Genomic DNA, 20,597 nt, shown 5'->3' on the forward strand with positions numbered 1-20,597 from the left:
ATCATGTGATAAAAGGTGCCTTGAATATGTGTAATTCTTCCACATCATGAAATAAATTTGTGTCCTGGTGTTGTCTGTAAAAAATATTATTTTCAGGTGTACCAAAACCAACAAATGATGATGGACATGTTGCAATGGTTCTTCTCAATGGGTAAAATACCTTGTCAGATTCTGAAACTATGATTTTGGTGTGTGCAGGATATTGGTTAACGTTTACCAAAGAGGAGTTTCCACCATTTTTCAATTGAAATTTTCACAGTAGCAAATACAATTACATGTTTTTCTCATTTACAGCTAATTATAGTCATAGGTACGAATCATAAGAACTATATTACGTATTTCATTATTATCCTTATTATTATACAAAGATTATCAGTTAGATGTGTGTTGTTTAAAATACATTGGCGACTCATGAAGCCTATTTTTTAGTGTTCATCGAGTTCACTCCATATCCATATCCATGTTGACACTCGACACTTACCTGAATTCCTATGCCAATGCAACGTAGCTTGGGGGAAAAACTTGTTTACGGAGGAGTATATTGGGATAGTACATAATTTGGTGTGGATCTACTGTTGTAGTTACTTTTTGTTTTTGGATATTTAGCCCTCATTTTTGTTATTTTTAATCCCTCACTTTTTATTCTTTCCCCCTTTAATTAAATATTTCCTTTTTTATTGATAAAATAAACAATTTATGTTTCCTCTTTTCATGGATATTATATATCTACTTATAAAAATATATGTTATCGATGCAAGTATATTCCATAGTTTTAAACCCATGGCAAACTTGTTTTAGTGGGATGTATACCATATCACTTTCAATGCGAACGCCTCCAAATTTCCTAAATCTTGCAATCACGTCACGATTGATGATCTTAGACGTTTTGGGATCATCCATTGTTGCTATTAGAAGAATGTCAAATAGCATCCTGGGGAAACTACTACTACTTGCAGCCCAAAGAAATTAATTAAACAACCAAATTATATCAAGTAAATATTTTGATAGAGTTAAGTATCACCGTGAGGATATTACACTTACATAGTTCAGCACTAATCAACTAATTAGTGTGAAAATAGGGTAATAAAAAGATAATTTATTTTAACATTGAATTACCAATTTCATAAACCTTGTATTGTGTTATCATGCTACATGTAACAAATCATATTACAAATTACAGATTACAGACTACGAGTTATGAACATCATATTCTCCGACTTAGCATGCCTTCTTTTGTTCTCTAGTTGTTCGTAATGCCTTCAACCCTGCTTTTGTTGGCCTCTCTGTGCCCTATTGCAGTAAACACGACAAATTAAAAATTGAAGACACTAAGATAAACTAGGATAAGTTTTGAAGGCTTTCCCTAAAAAATAATACTTCACAGGTAACCACATTATGCCCAACGATGATTGACCTGAGGATAGCCTCCTGGGTAATTAGCATCAATCCCAAGAAAATGCCCAATGCCATTGGGCAAGAAGATTGCACCTAGTCTTTCATTCATCATATTGTCAACCTCCTTGGGGAAAAAATCCATGCTATCACATACCTATACTTGAATTCTTTTATCGAAACAAATATCATGCATAGAATAATATCAAATAAGATTACCTGAAAAATAATATCACTAAATATAAATGAACAGGTAACACCAAATGGTCTTAAACCCTCTTCAACTTTCTATGATTTAATAATTTATGAGTCTTATAATTGCAGCAAGTCCAAAAAGGATAATAAAGATTAGAGGATCTTTAAAATGATCCTTTAAATAGAAAGGAACTCAAATGCTAAGATGAGATCAAAATCTAGTTATTTAATTTAATCCACCAACCCATTTCCTTATACCTTTTCCAATAATAAAGACAGAGGTGCATATCAAGTTTTATACATAGGTGAGAGTCCAACCTATACTTCATTGAAACAATAAACCACTTGATCTATGGTTTAATGGATTGATAAGATTTTCTGAGAACAATATTATAAGAAAAAGTTATCCTTTCAACTAACCAATAACCTACCCACCTAAGCTGGGTTGTGATTAAAAGGTTTTAATTAGAACATTAGTTGTACATTAAACAAGAAAAAATATTAAGAAAATGTAAAACTATAGGAATCTTTTCACCTTTAAAAACAAAACATTGTCACTCATCCCAGCTTGGTGGTATGATAGACCAACTTCCACCTGCATTCCAATGATTTAAAAAAAAAAAAATACAATAAGAAGAACAAAGCTCTAGAGACTAAATGAAACAAAATTAATTACATATCGTTCTGTATCTAGTACTATTATCATATGATTTTTAAAGATACATAATAGCTTTTGTATGCCTTTCTAATGTTGAGCATTTGGTTCCTAGAATATTGTTTGTCGGAATGAGGTTTACATTCCATATCTTTTAATAATTGTTCCCTTTTGGTTTGTCTCTAGAGAGAAATAATAGAGTTAAGGTCAAAGTTATTCTATAATTTTATTACATCATAGTTGAAGTAAAAAAAAAAAATTTGATAACTAAAATCATTTTACTTGAAGTAATTCTGTAATTCTAATCCATCATAGTTGAAGTAAAATCATTTTCCCTTTCTTCATATTATTTGAAATATAATTTTTATGGCATTTTTTTTTTCTTGTCTCTATTCTTCTTGTAGTTTTATTCAAAATTAGAGGAGAAGCACCATGCCTTGGAGGCAAAGAAAACCATGTGTGAAGTGAGGACAATGGTACTTTTCACTGTTTTTTCTTTTTGTGCTTTTGCTGCACCCTAATCTATGTCTCGTTCGATTCTCTCTTATATAATCATACTTTCTCTCTCCTTTTATCAATTTTAACATTTTTTAGGAAGAGCTAGAGGCAGCTATTAAGAAGCTTAGAAAGAGCTTGACTTTCAAAGCAAACCCAATGACAACCTTTTACCTTGAAGGACCTCCACCAAAGGTTGAACTTGAATGTTTATGGCTTTTGTGAGGGTTGAGTGCTGAATCTGTTTTTTTTTTTTTTTCATGTACTCAATTTTTTTTTTTTTAATTTTTGTTAAATCTTCATTTGTTCATAATCTGGTCTAAAGATGCATGTAAAGAGTTGTGTCTCATGTAACTCTAAATGAATGTAAATATTTTGGCTAAGTCTATGAATGGTCACCTTTGTGATAATAGATGGATGGGTTATAACCGTTGCATCTGTCGGTGACTTGCATTGCATACTTGAATCTGTTGAAGGTGCTGTATATTATTTAGCAGCAGATCATAGGATTTGAAGAAGCACATGGATTCTTGTCCGGAGCTTGCTAAGGATTCACGTTTAATAAAAGTTCCCACATTGGAGATTCATGCCCTTTGTATTAAAAGATTTCAACCTTGTAAGCTTTAAACTCAAATAGGTTTGGGAGTTTAGCTGCCATTTTGAGTCTTGAGATAAGTTCTCCTCAAATATTCTTCCTTGTAGTTACAATCTCCACTTTTTATTTGTTACACTTGCTTGTTTTATACCGGGCTTCTATGTTTTTTGGTCGACTTTCTAAAAATCAGGTCGTTCCTTATCATTTTGTTGATTTATCTATTTTTCTGGATTGGTAAAAGACGGTAATCAATCACAACTAAACTTCAGTGGGTAATTTTCATTTTCTATTTTGCCGAAGTTTCTGCATCAAATTTTTCGTGGTATCGCCTACTGCCATTCTCATAGAGTACTCCACTGAGATTTGAAACCACAGAATTTACTCATAGATCGTCGCACCAATGTTCTGAAGGTTGCAGACTTTGGATTAGTTCGGGCATTTGGTATTCCTGTGAGGACATTTACACATGAGGTATTAATGTGCACTGAAAACATTTTTTGGGTTCTCTTGCTTTATTAATTTCTTTTATCTCAATTTGGTTTCTGTTTGCGTGTGTGTGTGAACCCATGAAACTTTGAAGGTTGTATAAGTTGACAAAGTTTCTGTAAAACAAAAGAAAGGGAATACAATATGCACACACACACACACACACATTTCATCTCATAATAGTATCAAACTACCATCTTTGTTTTGGGTCAACCTACATGATCTCCTTCAGTGTAGCTCATGATACAGATGGTCCTAAATGTGAGACATTTCTCATTTCGATAAATAGTATTTCTGATCTATTTATATCATTATCTTTTGTTTCAATCATTTGGTCATATCTACATTAATGTTATTAAAAAAAATAAAGGTTAGTTTTTTAGACAAGTATATTTATTAAATGTTCTCCCAAACTCTAAGTAGGCGTTTGGATAGGACTCCTTGGCTACTTCTGACTCTTGCGGGGAGTTAGAAGTCGTTTGGATGCGTTTGGATGAACAACTCCTTCGAAGAGTTACTCCGCGCAAGAGCAAGAAATTACTCTTTGTGAAGAAGTCGAGAAAATCTATTTCTCAAAACTCATCTTGCGGGGAGTCAAAATCTAACGGTTCGTTTTACCAAAGTACCCTTAACTTTATTAATTTTCTATGAAAATATTCCTAATTCATTTGCTCTTAAATCAAATGAAAGAAACTTTATTAATATTAATTTTTTTTTTAAAAATTTTGAGTGTATGGATTTTTAAACACATTATATTAATATTTAATATTTAAAATATTATATTAATATTTATAGTTAAACACATTATATTAATATTTAATATTTAAAATATTATATTATATTATATTAATATTTATAGTTAAAATGTCAAAAACAATATAGTTTGAAGGCATATTATGATACTAAAAGACAGTCTGTCAATTTTTTTTTTAAATTTGAGTATAATGGATTTAAATACATTATATTAATTTTTAATATTTAAAATATTATATTATATTATATTAATATTTATAGTTAAAATGTCAAAAACAATATAGTTTGAAGGCATATTATGACACTAAAAGACAGTCTGTCAATTTTTTTTTAATTTTGAGTATAATGGATTTAAACACATTATATTAATATTTAATATTTAAAATATATATTATATTATATTAATATTTATTATATTATATTATATTAATATTTATAATTAAAATGTTAAAAACAATATAGTTTGAAGGCATATTATGACACTAAAAGATAGTCTGTCAAATTTTTTTTAATATTATGTCAATAACAGTTTGTCAAATTTTTTTTAAATTTTTGAGTGTAATGGATTTAAATATATTATATTAATATGTAATATTTAAAATATTATATTATATTAATATTTATAGTTAAAATGTCAAAAACAGTATAGTTTGAAGGCATATTATGACACGAAAAGACAAAAAACAGTAACTAGTATAATATAAGGGTATTCTGGTCTTTTTTCTAGAAGCCATGAGAAGTCAGTATGATTCCCAAACAGACTTCCAGCACAAAAGTACTTCTGCCAGTACTTCATAGAGTTGATTGTCAAACGCCCTTTCTGTACAGAATTACTTTTCTAGCTCTTCCACAGAGTACTTCAGCTCCTGTTCTTTGAAACAGTAGTTCTGCTCCTGGTATTCAAACAGGCCCTAAATATTTTGGTTGATTTGATTCTGTTTCTGGTGCTTGCAGGGAAATCTACTCTTACCGATTCTCTTGTTGCTGCGGTTAGTATCATTGCTCAAGAAGTTGCCGGAGATGTTCGGATGACTGATACTCGTGCATATGAAGCAGAGCATGGCACTACAGTTGGTATCTCTCTTTATTATGAGATGACTGAGGAATCTCTTAAGAGCTTCAAGGGAGAAAGACACGGGATGCGTATCTCATCAATCTTATTGATTCTCCTGGACACGTCGACTTCTCATCTGAGGTTACAGCTGCTCTCCGTATTACTGATGGTGCCCTTGTGGTGGTGGACGGTGTTGAGGGTGTTTGCGTCCAAACTGAAACTGTCCTTGGAGAAAGGATTAGGCCTGTGTTGATTGTTAACAAGATGGACCTTGGAGAATGCTAATGTGATTATGGCTACATATGAAATGTTCTTTTTTAGATTTTAGAAAATTTAATTAATTCAAGATGAGGGCATTTAAGTATTTTTCTTGTAGTCTACTTAGAAGACGGGGTCAAGGGGGCATGTCTTAAATATGAAGGTGCAAAGGGTTTGGAAGCAGGTAAAAAAATTCTAGGTTAGAAAACAATAAAGAGGGCATTTGGGTATTTTCCTTATAGTCTATTTATAATGCTGGGCTCAAGGGGAGCATGTCAGCAATTTTAAAATATGGGTATTTTCAATATTCAGTAAAATGTGAGGTGTTTGTAGTATAAAAAAAAAATACCCTATAGCAACGGTCGCGATCGTAGCTACAGACTTAAATTATTTTAAAAAGAAAGAAGAGAAGAACCTAAGTCGAGTTAAAAAAGAAAAAGCTGTCCTTTAAAATGGTCTCTACTTAGTTAAAACTTATTCAAGTTTCTTAAAGATAGAGTCAATGGTTGGCTGTGGCAGAAAACAACAACAGATTGGTATTTCTATTCAATATCTTTCTAAAGGTTGAAAGAGATTGACACTTTTGAAGAAAATGAAGCACAAAAGGGTTAAATCCAAGATGAAAAGTTGTGGAACAATGGCCAACTGATTTCAATGGTTCAAAATTATGAGCATAAAACCTTCTATATTGAGTAAACAAAGCAAAATAATATTTCTTTACGCATGAAAATGCGTCAAGGTGGGAAACGTTTATCATCTTCAAATCAAATATTTTTAAGAATACCTTGAAACCATTGCTCAATTTTCTTCTTCTTCAAGAAATCTAATAATTACTTGAATTGTTGGTCCTGATGGTGAGAATATATAAAGATATTCAAGAAAAAATAATAATAAATCCGATTTAGTTGGTCAATGTTTCTCAAATGAATTTCTTTTTTTGGGTAAGCAAGTGACAACTTTTTAATTCAGGTTGTGGAACCAATGCTCATTTTTCCCCATGCTTTGGTGTGGCCCCTTGAGGGGCTTTGTAGAGCTCGAAACGGCCAACTATAAGCTCATGGCTGTCCAACAAATGACCCAAGCTAATACGCAGTCTGATGGCCCAACAGGCATTGCAGCCCCTAAGAAAATCCAAGGTACATACAACCCCATGTTTGTTTGAAAAAAAAAAAAAATGTTGCTTAAGCAGATTGTGAATTCCATCATTTCTTACATACTACCCATTGTCTTCTTCACCTTTTATCTCTAAATTACTCGTTAGCATTTCACACCTAAGCAATTCATTATTATGGACATGATAGCTTAAGGTAAGCTAGACTTGCTATTGTTCAAATCAAACAATTTAATTTACGCTTTTTTTTTTTTCATGTTCTAATTTTTTTATGTGTCTTGTTTTAGCTGATTATTTGCTAAAGTTATCACAAACATTTCATCGTTGCAAGCAGTAACTCTAATTATTTGAGTAGAGTCTTGATCAGTGCAATACATATCTATGAGATGACATAGGATATACTCTGTTTTTTGTTATGTAGGGCTGGATTATACTACAGATACAGAGTTTCTAATGACTTTTAGTCAAGCTCATGACATGATTTTCTATCATATATTTTTCTTTTTTTTGATTGGTAAGATTAATTAGAGTCAAAGAGACAACTTATTTTATTAACAAATGTTACCGATTACAACATCTTATGAAAAAAATTCAAATAAAACCAGGCAGCAATGTTCATTTGAACAAAAGTGTTTTTTTACATGCTTTCTTCATCTTCCATTTGCATGGAGTCTGTGAATCCTCATCAATCTTTTGCCTTCCCTGCATATTGCCTCTTCAAAAGTCCTTGTGAGCCATCCATTTTCCTTCCAAAAAATAGTATATCCGATTGCAACATCAATTACCACTCCGCATCCATATCCTATCAACATAAATATTTTCCAATCAAATATTCTTGAGTTCTTGAGTTCTTGGATCATTGTTGGTGGCGGCATCACATTGACACCTATGCATTTCCTTGACAATGGAAAACCACATAATCGTGGATTACCTTCATAAGAATCACTTGAAAATGTATCAAATTGTTTACCTCGTGGAATGCTTCCTTCAAGATGGTTTTGTGTAACGTTCAACACAGCAAGGAAATTAAGAGAAAGCAGTTGCTGAGGAATCTCCCCTGAAAGCTTATTTTGAGAGAGATCCAATGACTCAAGATTTTTCAAATTCCCTAGCGATGATGGGATGTGATCAATGAGGTCATTTCGAGACAAATTTAGTAGAATAAGAGATTTGAGATTTCCTATCACTTCTGGAATTTCACCTTTGAATCGATTGTCGGAGAGATCCAGTGTGGCAAAGGTGGTCAAGATTTTCTCTAGTACCCTCTCTTGTCCTTTGTACGAGAGGGTCACTGAGATATGATAATAAGAATGATCTTCAATATACTCCAAGTGCGATTTATTCCCTACCACCATCATCATTGCCTTCCAGCTTTGAAAGTATTTTGCCGGCAAATGACCTGTAAATCTATTGGAAGAAATATCTATGACGTGCAACATTTGAAAACCATAATCGGTTTGAGGATGTTTGATAGGACCGTAGAATCTGTTGGATCTCAATACAAGGACATGTAACAAAGGCAATACCTCAAGCCAAAAAGGAAATACATCACGTAACAGATTATTTTCCAAATTTAGAACTTGTAGGCTTTTGCAATTAGTTAAACATCTTGGCAAATGTCTTTCCAAATGATTATGAGAGGCTTCAAAGATTTCCAGATACTCAAATTACAAAATGATTTAGGAATTTTTCCAATTAAATCATTATGACTGAGTTTCAAGAACAATAGATATTTGCATCCACCAAGTTTGGCTGGTATCTGCCCACTTAGATTGTTTGCAGATAAATCTAAATATCTTAGATGTGATATGTTTCCAATCTCAGTAGGTATCTTCCCTGATAATCTATTATTAAATAGGAACAATAGACTGAGATTATGGAAAGAGACCATGGTAACATGCAAAGGACCATCGAGGTTGTTGAGTGACAGATCAAGTTCAATAAGGTTGGTGCAAGATCCAAGCTCATTGGGAATGCTGGAATTTAAGTTTGTATTCGAGAGATATAGGTACTGAAGAATGCTAAGGTTACCTATGGAAGATGGTATGGGCCCACTAGTAAATGGGTTATTAGATAAATCAAGGTATGTGAGGTTAGTTAGATACCTTGATTTCTGATGGAATCGGTCCCTCCAATGAATTATCACTCAAGGCAAGGGATTGAAGGTTCTTAAGATTAGTAAAGAGTTGCACTGGAATATGGCCTGTTATAAGATTAGAAGACAAGTCCAGAGAGGATAAGTTGGGGCAGTGAAAGATGAATGGGGGAACCTCATGTCCCTTAAACTGATGAATCAGATCTGGATTTGTTAGATGGTTTCCACCAAGTCCGAGCCATTGTAACTTTTGTAAATTACTAAGCTCATGTGAGATCGCACCAGATAAGTAATTGTTCTCAAGAGACAGATATTGGAGATCTAAGAGATTTCCTATCTCAGAAGGGATCATACCTGTGAAATAGTTATCACCCAGAACGAGAGAAATGAGATTTGAAAGAGACCCAATTTGAATTGGGATTTCTCCAAACAAGTTGTTGTAATAGAGGTTTAGGATGGTGAGATTGGGGAAGGCGGAGAAGTTGAATTCATCAAGGGTACCATCTAGGCTCTGCTTAGGGAGGTTGATCTCGACGATGATCTCGAAGTTGTTGTCGCATTGAATTCCAGTCCAATTGCAGGGATTGGTGGCATCAGACCATGAATCCATAATAGATACAGTCGAATTGAACAAACTTTTCTTCCATTTGAGCAAAGCTTGTGCTGATGATGATGATGTTGTTGATGCTGAAGTAGTCTGTTGTTGTATTATAAGAAGAAAAGCAAAAGAGATCATCAGAAAGACAAAGAAGAAAGTTGTGTTCTTCATATGTAATAATGTTATAGCCATGACTATCTGACTTGAATGAATGACTCTATCTCTCAAAAACCAAATTATATTTATAATTATTATTACATGGAAGACAGAGAGAGCACAAAGTGTCTCTTACGTTTGACTAGAAGAACACGTGTCTCTTACGTTTGACTAGAACAACGTTGCAACGTGTCTCTACTCTCTCGACCCAAAAATCTTTGACAGTGTTAAATGCAATTGCAACTTGATATAGCCATTTGACTATATATATAGAATGATTTTCTTCCCATCTTTGGTGCTATGTTCAATGGTGGTTTGGTATGGACCTTTAACTTTCCCTCTTTGGTCAACCACATCTTTGGATGTGGTCTACCCCACCTATCTAGTGGACCATGAGCACGAGCTCTTTTAGCAGGTCTTCGAGTTAGTGGTGGTGGATCCGATGGTCTACTACGCCTCGTTGACGTGGGAGGGGTATCATATGCAGTGATATCATTATCATCATCCTCTCGACCACCACCTTCCATATAGCTTTCTAGATTTATGGCCTCATCTGTTTTTTATTTTGTAGTCTTGTCCATATACTCCATTAGTTCTTTTCTGATTTCGGTAGTAACTTTTTCACATGTCATAGCATTTGATCTTGGCATGTGTACTAAACGTTGTCTGTGGCGTGCAATGCCACCTTTACTAATGTATTCGCATGACTCACATGCTATAGACTCTTTTCATTTGGACTACGGTAATGACTGTATTTCCAACCGGGATCATTTGATTTATGCCGTAGGGAAGAGTTGGCTGGTGAGGACGACATACTAATTTTTAAGTTTCTAACAAGTAAAATAAAAAACAACTAAAAAAATAGAGAACACATAACAACTATTAAAATATATATATACCTCAACCTCAATCTCAACCTAAGTTGTACTAGTAGAAGAGAAAAAAGATGGTGATTAATGAAAGTTTTTAAGATTCTTGAATTGATGAATGATGATGTTGATGTTGATGTTTGATGATGAATATTGATTTGATTTGATCGTTCTTGAAAGTTGATTCTTGAAGGTTGAGGTTGAACACTTGAACTTGAAGGTTGAATGAATCTTGATTCTCAAGTCTTGAGTTGAAGGTTGATAGTTAATACTTGATCAATCTTGATTCTTGAAATTGAAGGTTGAACTTGAGTTGGATGAATCTTTATTCTTGATCTTCAAATTTTGATGACTTCAATTGATTCTTGAATCTTTACTTTAGTAGTGGATTGCTTTCTTTGTCTTCAAGTCTTAAGAGGTGAGAGTGAGTGACTTGAGTTGATACTTGAAGTTTGAGAATTGAGAGTAGAGAATAGAGAGATTTAAGAGTTGGAAGCTTTGTGAGGAGAGTAAGAAAGAGATTAGATTATTAAAAGGTAGTAGAGATGTTGTAAAAGAAGTATGAGGGGGTAAAAGAGAGTTTAAAGGAAAAATAAAATAAAAATAAAAATAAAAATTATGTGTCCAACGGTCAGTATGCCATCGCATATTTGTCGGATAGCATATTTTTGGATATGCGATGGTAGCATATTTTTGGATATGCCGATTCTAATTTCTTTTTCGTATTTCTTAAAATGATACCTTCCAACTTCTTGGACACACAAGACTAGGTTCAATAACTTGGAGAATATAATATAGACCTAAAGATCAACCTATAGATTATAGAACTAGCTTTAGTAGGATTTTTTTCCTGGTAATTGGGCTGTTCCTTCATTTTCCTAGTAATTGCACAAACATAACACACGTCATGTGCCAAGACAAAGCTTCCCAATGTCAATAGCAATTGGGCGACAAGGACACACTAACCATGGTGTCATGGATAATTAATACCGCAGGGGTGCCAACAACCCAGGAAGCAAGGCACGTGCAAGCCCATATTGCAATATGTCGGCCTTCTTGGCAATGACACATAGGTACTAGTGTCACAAGAGACCAAGGGTGTGCAACCGCCTACCAAGGCACCGTCCACCATGTCACATGGTATAGTTAGATTTTATCACATGGCAATCTGCATGGTGTCCCAGAGTGCTTATTAGATGTGCATGTAGCAGTTTAGGATAGACGCCTACCTAGGTCACTTGGGAACCTTGCACAATGCCACATGGCATAATTGGATTTTACCATATGGCAATCTACATGACGTCTCAGGGTCACACTAGACGTGCATCGGTGCATGTAACATTTATGGTAGGGGGTGCAACGTCTGGATCCTCACCCTAAAGACTAGTTCCATTTCCATATTTTTCTACTATCATAGAAATTGAATTTATTGGCTGAAGTGTAGATATGCTTAGGGCATGTTTGGCCATTGAGTTTTGATCAGACTTTAGGAAATTTTCGTTTAGTCACTATGTGAATAGAATGAGTACAGCTAAGTAGAGTGACAAGATTGGGAATGTTGAACATAAAACCATGCATTCGAGAGAACCTAGGCTGCGATACGTCAAAACCAAGGTTGTAGCCGTTTCAACACTCCTTGATACGTGATGAAACTCCATGGAAAGTAGGATCTTATTGTAGACTCCTTTTTCCATATTGTAGATTTTTTCAAGGGAAGGATTAAGCTTTCTGTAGTATAAGCTACCCTTTTTGCTGTGATTGCATTAAATTTAGTTGCTGTAATCAATTTATGCTTTTTTCCAAAAGAAACAACTGGTGTTCTGATAAATTTAATGTTTTGCAATAACTAAAACAGTTCATCCAAGATGATGACAGATATGAAAGGGAGCACGTCCATTGGCACACATCTCCATGATCTGCACAAGGAATGGGATGAGGCTTCATGTCCAATCTGCATGGACCATCCATATAATGCTGTTCTCCTCCTGTGCAGTTCATACGATAAGGGTTGCAGGCCTTACATATGTGACTCAAGTTACAGACATTCAAATTGCTTGGATAGGTTTAAAAAATACTTTGGGAACAGCTCTTTGGGGCTTGATCAAGAGTCGCTTCATGATTATACTAATGAATCTGTTTTAGGGGCAAGTGGAATGAGAAACAACTCGACCGAAGTTAACGAATATAACAATTTAGAAAATAATGATGGGGATGGGGGACAAGGTTAGATTTTGGGAGGACTTGTGGTGTGGATCTTCATCTCTGTCTACTCAATTTCCATCCCTGTACGCTTGCTCTTTGAAAAAGAATAACTCAGTTAGGCAGTGTCTGATTAGGGATGGGGTCACAAACTCTTGGGATCTGGGATTTAGAAGAAACTTCAATGATTGGGAATTGATGGAGGTTACTTCTCTTCTAGGTCTCCTTAATTCATTCCAATGCAGGGAGAATGAGCTGGACAGGAGAGAATGGGTCAAGGCTAAGGACAAGAAATTTTCCGTCAAGTCTTTTCATAGTTGTTTACTCCCGTTTTGTGAGGTTCATTCTTTTCCTTCCGTTATTTGGTCCGCTCTTTCACCTTCCAAGGTGTCCTTTTTTGTTTGGCTTGCCTCTCGGGGTAGAATTCTTACTTTGGATAATTTGATCAGGAGGGGTTGGGCCACTCCAAATTTTTGTTTTCTTTGTTTGAGGGATGGGGAGTCTGTTAATCACATTCTTATCCATTGTTCTTTCTCCCGGGCTATCTGGATGTTCTTTTTCTCCCGGTTCCAGGTGGATTGGGTTCTTCCTTTATCTTTTTTTGATCTGTTGGAGGGTTGGAGTTTGAATATCTTCTCTTCCAGAAAGAGACTTCTCTGGACTATCCTTCATCGGCTATTGCTTGGGGTCTTTGGAAAGAGCGCAACAACAGGGTATTTCATAGCAAGGAGAGCTCGTTCCACACAGTGACTTTAGAGATTATTGGGCTCCTGTTCCTTTGGTCCAAGATGAACAAAGCGTTTGAGGGAGTGCGCTTTCAAGACTTCTTATTTAATTGGGATTCCATCTGTGACAACTAGTGTCAATCCTTGTATTGTTTCCTTATTTTTGCTTTCTTTCTTTTTTGGTTGATTCTCGTGTGTTGTTTGGGGGCTATCTCAGCCTCCCCCTTTTTCTCTTCTTCATTTATATAATCTTATACTTATCAAAAAAAAAAAACTACATAGGTATTTAGAAATGTGGGACAATGGCATTGTTGAAACAGGTGATCTTGAACATTTTGGGCAAAGTGCCATTGGTGGAGGAAACTTATCATGTCCATTGTGTAGAGGAGCCATGAAAGGTTGGAAAATCGTAGAAGAGGCCAGACAATATCTTGATCTAAAACATCGGAGCTGTTCCTTGGAGTCGTGCTCATTCTTCGGTAACTACATGGAGCTACAAAGGCATGCTAGAAAAGATTACCCAATAACTCGACCTGCTGTTATAGACCCATTGCGGCAACGCACTTGGCGATGCCTTGAGCACGAGCAAGATTACGGTGACATATCAGTGCCATACGTTCAGCCATGCCAGGTGCCATTGTGCTTGGGGACTATGCTATCGAAACTGGCGATGGTAATAGGGAAGGCAATGATCCATTTTTGACTTCATTCATTCTATATCAGATGATGAGACCATTTGAGCGGAGGGGTATGTCGAGGCATTGGAGAAGGTATTGGCTCTCTTCTGGACCATTTTCTGATCGTCGGAACCTTTGGGGTGAGAATCTGTTGGGCTTGCAAGATGATGAAGAGGATTGGAATCTGGCAAGTGAGACCGGTGATGATATTACTTTGATACCAAGGAGGCGTCGGAGGATTACGCGGTCCAGGCCTGATGAAGATCTTCCATGATGCACGTTGTGCCCCTCTGGTAATTTTCCAGTTAACAAACCAATTTGTGGATATTGTATTCTCATCTGCTTGTTAACAGGTGTTTCTGTGTTAATGTTTTAATACTGTGCAGAATTGCCTCAATCCCATTAACATTTGACTTGATGCATTTAATCGTACTGAAATTCTAAGGTTGCTGCAGAGCTATTGATTCAGACACTTTTAGTAGCGGAGAGAAATTGGGTTGCAGGATGATGGAGGAATTTGGGTGATCTTTTTTACTCCATGCCTTAAATTTCCGTAGAGTAAATTATATGATTTGTATTTTAAATGGAGACTCTTTAGGATCTCAAAAAAAATTCGTATGTCACCATTAGGGAGTTATGGCTCTTTTATAATCCCATAAAGAAATTCCAATCTCCCATAGTTTTTGAGTTTAATTGAAGGGTAGTTCTTAATTATCATAGCATCTAAGTATCGTTCGTTAACGCGATGTTCATGATTTAAGACCTCAATAATATTGTGAAGTTGTGAACTGCATCAGATTATAGATGGCCACACCAGGAAAAGTCAAAGAAGTTTATAAAATTTAAATGCCATTTTACGACTGTAATATATGATAGAAATTAAACTAAGGGTGTGTTTGATTGCTGGAAAATTCAAGTGAAAAAGCAGTTTCCGAGGAAAGTTCAATTCTTGATCTGTCATCTAGCTAAACAGATCTTCAACCCCTCATCTTCAACCTCCCTACAAATTATATTTTGTTCTTGAGAATTATTTATTTATTTTCCATATTGTGGGTATCCCTAATTTGTTCTTGAGAATTATTTATTTATTTTCCATATTGTGGGTATCCCCACCGTTTGGGTGAGACTAATTCCACGGTCACACGCACTGCCTTCTTGGAAAGTTGAAAAATAAAAAATCCAAATCATTGAGATAAATAATTTAATCGTCAAGATTGACAATTCAATTGTTGTGTTCAATCGTTGATCTTGACACTTGAAATGTTGAAGCAGCCAAATGGCAATATTTGGGAGAAATTTTATCAAATTAGGGAATAATCCTAATTTTAGAGGATTCTTCCCTTTTTAAAAATTACTAAAATATGGATAAATGTAAAAATTGTAATTTAACTTGGATTAGGGTTTATTTTATTATTATTATTTTTTTTCTAATTCTAGATTTAGGGTTTTTTCTATTTATAGGGTTAAAAGGTATTGTAAAATTGAGGAAAGAGAGACAAATGAGGGTGGTTTGGAGTTATCTTGTGAAGGGGATGTGAAACACCTCTACAATTTATATTTTTCATTTTTTTTCTTTCAACCTCGTCAGTAGATAGGTCTTCCTAAGATACACAAAATGAATATATTATAATTGCAAAATGATCACAACGCACAAAACCATGCCCGAGGAAGCATACGTCCTCAAGAAAGGAATAAACTCAAATACTTTAATTAATTTGTCTTGATAAATGTTGTAAAAATCATGCCATTTTTTTTTATAATTTTTTTCTCTAGGACTTGAATGAGTTAAATTTGGTACCATGGTCTTCTATTCAAAATCATAAGTGACATGCTTTTAAAATCTAATGCAATGAAATCATATTCTACTAGACATTTTGGAAGGATTAGAAGACATAAACTTGCTTTTTTATGATAGATTTTTCTCTTCGTTTTCTTGGGAAAGATAATATTTAAAATATGAGATGACTTTATTTATATCTATGGTACTGATTACAATAGTTTATACAAACTTTCATCAAACACATTGGTAACATTGTTTATATTTAAACTAAAGTTTTTTTTAGACCACCTTTATTCTCTTCGATTTACTTGGAGTCTATTGATCCTCTTCAACCTTTTGACTTGCTTGCATCTTTTCCCGTCAAATATCCTCGTGAGCCATCCATTTTCATTCCAAAATATGGTATATCCAATTGCAATGCCAATAACCACTCCACATCCATATCCTATCAACATAAATATTTTCCAATCAAGGTTACTTGTAGATGTTGAATCCTTGCGTTGTTGGAATGGTGGTGAAATCGCATTGTCATCTTGACATAGCCTTGACAATGGAATTCCACATAATCGAGGATTACCCTGATAAGAAGCATCTGAAAACGTATCAAATTGTTTACCTCGTGGTATGCTTCCTTCAAGATGGTTCTGTGAAAGGTTTAGCATTGCAAGGAATGTAAGAAGAAGTAGTTGCTGAGGAATCTCCCCTGAAAGCTTATTTTGCGAGAGATCCAATGACTCAAGTTGTCTCAAGTTCCCCAATGAGGATGGGATGGGACCTATGAGGTTATTGCGAGACAAATTTAGTAGAATAAGTGATTTGAGATCTCCTATCACTTTTGGAACTTCACCTTGGAATCTGTTGTTGGAGAGATCTACAGAGACAAGGATGGTCAAGATCTTCTCTAGTGACCTTTCTTGTCCTTTGTACGAGAGGATAATTGAGAGATTATAATATTGACTTGATCGCTCTCCAATGTACATTGAGGACTTTTCCCCCACCATAACTTCATTTTGTTGTGGTGTCATCATCGCTTTCCAACTCTGAAAGTATTTTGCAGGCAAAGGTCCCGTAAATCCATTGGAAGAAATATCAAGGACATGCAACTTTTGAAAACCAGAATTGGTTAGAGGATTTTCAACGGGACCATAGAATATGTTGGATTTCAATATAAGGACCTTCAATGATTGCAATGACTTTAGCCAGAAGGGGAAGGTATCATGTAATTTATTGTTTCCAAGGTCTAGAATTTCTAGATGACTCAAATTAGTCAAACATCTTGGAAAAGATCCTTCCAATTGATTACGGGAGGCTTGAAAGATATTTAGAGAACTCAAATTGCAAATTGATTCAGGAATTTTACCATTTAAATCATTATCATTGAGTTGCAAGAATGTTAAGTCTTTGCAATCGCCAATCTCATGAGGAATTATTCCAGTGAAGTTATTGTTATTGAGTTGCAAGAAAAGGAGTTGGGTCCAATTGGACAGAAAAAGTGGGTAGATTTCTCCAGATAGTTGGTTATTATTGAGTTGCAAGGAATAGAGTTGAGTTAGAGAGACCATAGAAAGAGGCAAAGGACCAGAGAGGTTGTTGAGTGACAGGTCAATATGCTCAAGGTTGATGCAAAATCCAAGCTCATTGGGAATGCTGGAATTCAAGCTTGTATTTGAGAGATATAGGTACACAAGTTTGCTAAGGTTACCTATGGAAGATGGTATGGGCCCACTAATAAACGGGTTATTAGATAAATCGAGGTATGCGAGGTTAGTTAGAAGACCAATTTCGTGGGGAATGCTGGAATTCAATCTTGTATTCGAGAGATTCAGGAAGTAGAGCATCCCAAGGTTACCTATGGAAGATGGTATGGGCCCACTAATAAACGGGTTATTAGATAAATGAAGTTCTATGAGGTTAGTTAGAAGGCCAATTTCGGGGGGTATCTTACCATTGAGCTTGTTCATTCGCAAGTAAAGGAATTGAAGTTTGGTAAGATACTTGATTTCTGATGGAATCGGTCCCTCCAATGAATTATTTATCAAGGAAAGGTATTGGAGGTTCTTAAGATTAGTAAAGAGTTGCACTGGAATACGGCCTGTTATAAGATTATAAGACAAGTCCAGATAGTATAAGTTGGGGCAGTGAAAGATGAATGGGGGAATCTCATCTCCCAGTGAGTTTCCACCAAGGTCGAGCGATTGTAACTTTTGTAAATTACTAAGCTCATGTGGGATCGCACCAGATAAGTAATTGCTCTTAAGAGACAGATCTTGGAGATCTAAGAGATTTCCTATCTCAGAAGGGATCATACCTGTGAAATAGTTGTTACCCAGAAAAAGCTGAGTGAGTTTTGAAAGAGACCCAATTTGAATTGGGATTTCTCCAAACAAGCGGTTGAAACCCAGGCGTAGGGAAGTGAGATTGGGGAAGGCGGGGAAGTCGAATTCATCAAGGGTACCATTCAGGCTCTGTTCAGTGAGGTCGATCTCGACGATGATCTCGAAGTTGTTGTGGCATTGAATTTCAGTCCAATTGCAGGGATTGGTGGCATCAGACCATGAATCCATAAAAGATCCAGCCGAATTGAACAAACTTTTTTTCCAATTGAGCAAAGCTTGTGCTGATGATGATGATGAAGATGATGATGTTGTTGATGCAGAAGTAGTCTGTTGTTGTATTATAAGAAGAAAAGCAAAAGAGATCATCAGAAAGACAGAGAAGAAAGTTTTGTTCTTCATATGTAATGTTATGGCCATGACTATCTGACTATCTGACTTGAATGAATGACTCTCTCTCTCAAAAATCATATTATATTTATAATTATTATTACATGGAAGACAGAGAGAGAGAGCACAAAGTGTCTCTTACGTTTGACTAGAAGAACACGTGTCTCTTACGTTTGACGAGAACAACGCTGCAACGTGTCTATACTCTCTCCACCCAAAAATCTTTCCTTGCTATGGGCTTTTTCCAACACCATACTCCTGTCCCCATCATTATCAAGGTTGGTACAGTTTATAAAAACAAGATATATCTAATTAATTATTAGTATTGAATATTTAAAAATAATAATAATAATAAAATAATGATAATTATGTAATGGGTCCCGTTCAGCAACAAATATTTTGGCAAAATATTTTTCAAAACATGGGTTAGAGATTTTGGAATGGGCTGATTTTTGGTGAGGATAATCTCTATAGTGAGGAGATCATCCTCATCAAAAATCAGCCCATTCCAAAATTTCTAGTCTCAGTTTACAAGTTGAAAAATCGTGGACCGTCCATTTTTTGTAAATCATTTTTGATGGGGTTAGAAGTTTTGGAATAGGCTGAATTTTGGTGATGATGATCTTCTCACCGTAGTGATCATCCTCACCAAAAATCAGTCCATTCCAAAACCTCTAATCCATGTTTTGAAAAATGTTTTGCCAAAATGTTTGCCAAAATGTTTGTTGCTGAACATTTCCCTTATGTAATATAGTTAAAAAATAAGGATTTTTTATAAAGTTTTCTTTCTTCCGTCGTAGACCTTATTAAAGTAATGGAACGAGACTTATGTTCGACGGGTAATTAGGATATTGCATTTTTTCTTAATAAAATGTTGTTTCTAAAAGATTATTTAGATCTACATTGTTAAAGTCTTATTCCAAAAGTAAATAATGACAGTTAATGTACAAGAGTATTTCTTAGTTCCTTTGAGCACTAATATTGTTTTTCTTACAAACTAAATCTTATCTTTTAAAAATAAATAATGACAATTATACAATTTAATTAAAATTAATATATTTTACCTTTATGGAATAACGTTGAATCATGGTTTTTAAACTTGGTTTCTTGTCTCGTCTTGTTCAACTCTGATACCGAGTCGTCTCAAACGAGTTTTTCGATACGTTTGAGACGTCTCGTGAAACAAAAAAAAAATTTGAAGGTGAGTCCTAAATCTCAGTCAAAAAATGATTTTGTGAGTTGGTCTTGTTCAGTTTCAATATCGTGTTAACTCGGGCGATATGTCCCGATCTCGAATGAGTTTAAAAACCATGAGTAAAATCCTTTACAATCTAAAGAGGACAATAACTTTATCGTGATAGACAACTAATAAAGGATATTTCTTATTTTCTACGTAGATTGATATAATTTTTCTTACTTAAAGATTTTTTTAATGTCAAAATTATCAATACCTTATCATTAAAATAAATAATAATAGTTATGTTATATAACTAAAATTAAGGTTTTTATATTAATACAATAAAGTAATGAAATTGATCATCCAAAGACTACAAAAAGTAAAAAAAGTCATCTTCATGTTTATGATTGCTATTGAAGTATGGGGGTAACAATGGCAATTAAGTGAGGGTCTTAAATTTAGGAAAAATTACTTAAATGACCCTAACAAAGGGATTTCTTTCTAAATAGTCACTAAGTTTTGTGAGGTAGCTTGATAGTCCATAACTACATCTTATTATTCTTTCAATCCAGGGTCATAACCCTTCCAAGTTTTGATGATTATT

General features: G+C 34.7%; 2 protein-coding genes across 5 annotated transcripts; one reads left to right on the plus strand and one right to left on the minus strand.

The window, feature by feature from the left end:
- The first annotated feature begins 6 nt into the window (after nt 1-6).
- Nucleotides 7-14,767, plus strand: LOC147382806 (protein WAVE-DAMPENED 2-like). Of its 4 annotated transcripts, none has more exons than XM_086429524.1 (8): nt 7-151; nt 2,647-2,718; nt 2,837-2,932; nt 3,744-3,803; nt 5,526-5,911; nt 6,853-7,019; nt 12,568-14,606; nt 14,700-14,767. In XM_086429524.1, the coding sequence occupies exons 2-5, from the start codon at nt 2,698-2,700 to the stop codon at nt 5,601-5,603; spliced, it is 255 nt and encodes an 84-aa protein (XP_086285650.1). In that variant the 5' UTR covers nt 7-151; nt 2,647-2,697; the 3' UTR covers nt 5,604-5,911; nt 6,853-7,019; nt 12,568-14,606; nt 14,700-14,767. The 4 variants fall into 4 exon arrangements, with proteins under 4 accessions (XP_086285650.1, XP_086285652.1, XP_086285649.1 ...); XM_086429526.1 differs by having other exon boundaries at nt 2,647-2,706; XM_086429523.1 differs by lacking the exon at nt 7-151 and adding an exon at nt 158-310.
- On the minus strand, nt 7,519-18,884 carry LOC147382807 (uncharacterized). Its single transcript, XM_086427232.1, has 4 exons — nt 16,386-18,884; nt 10,170-10,396; nt 9,100-9,786; nt 7,519-8,655 (listed from the first exon to the last, which is right to left on the minus strand). The coding sequence occupies exons 1-4, from the start codon at nt 18,844-18,846 to the stop codon at nt 7,645-7,647; spliced, it is 4,386 nt and encodes a 1,461-aa protein (XP_086283358.1). The 5' UTR covers nt 18,847-18,884; the 3' UTR covers nt 7,519-7,644.
- Nucleotides 18,885-20,597: the final 1,713 nt, after the last annotated feature.

Source organism: Akebia trifoliata, chromosome 16 (genome assembly GCF_017979445.1).
Source record: "Akebia trifoliata isolate Shusen 1 chromosome 16, ASM1797944v1, whole genome shotgun sequence".
Taxonomy (NCBI): domain Eukaryota; kingdom Viridiplantae; phylum Streptophyta; class Magnoliopsida; order Ranunculales; family Lardizabalaceae; genus Akebia; species Akebia trifoliata.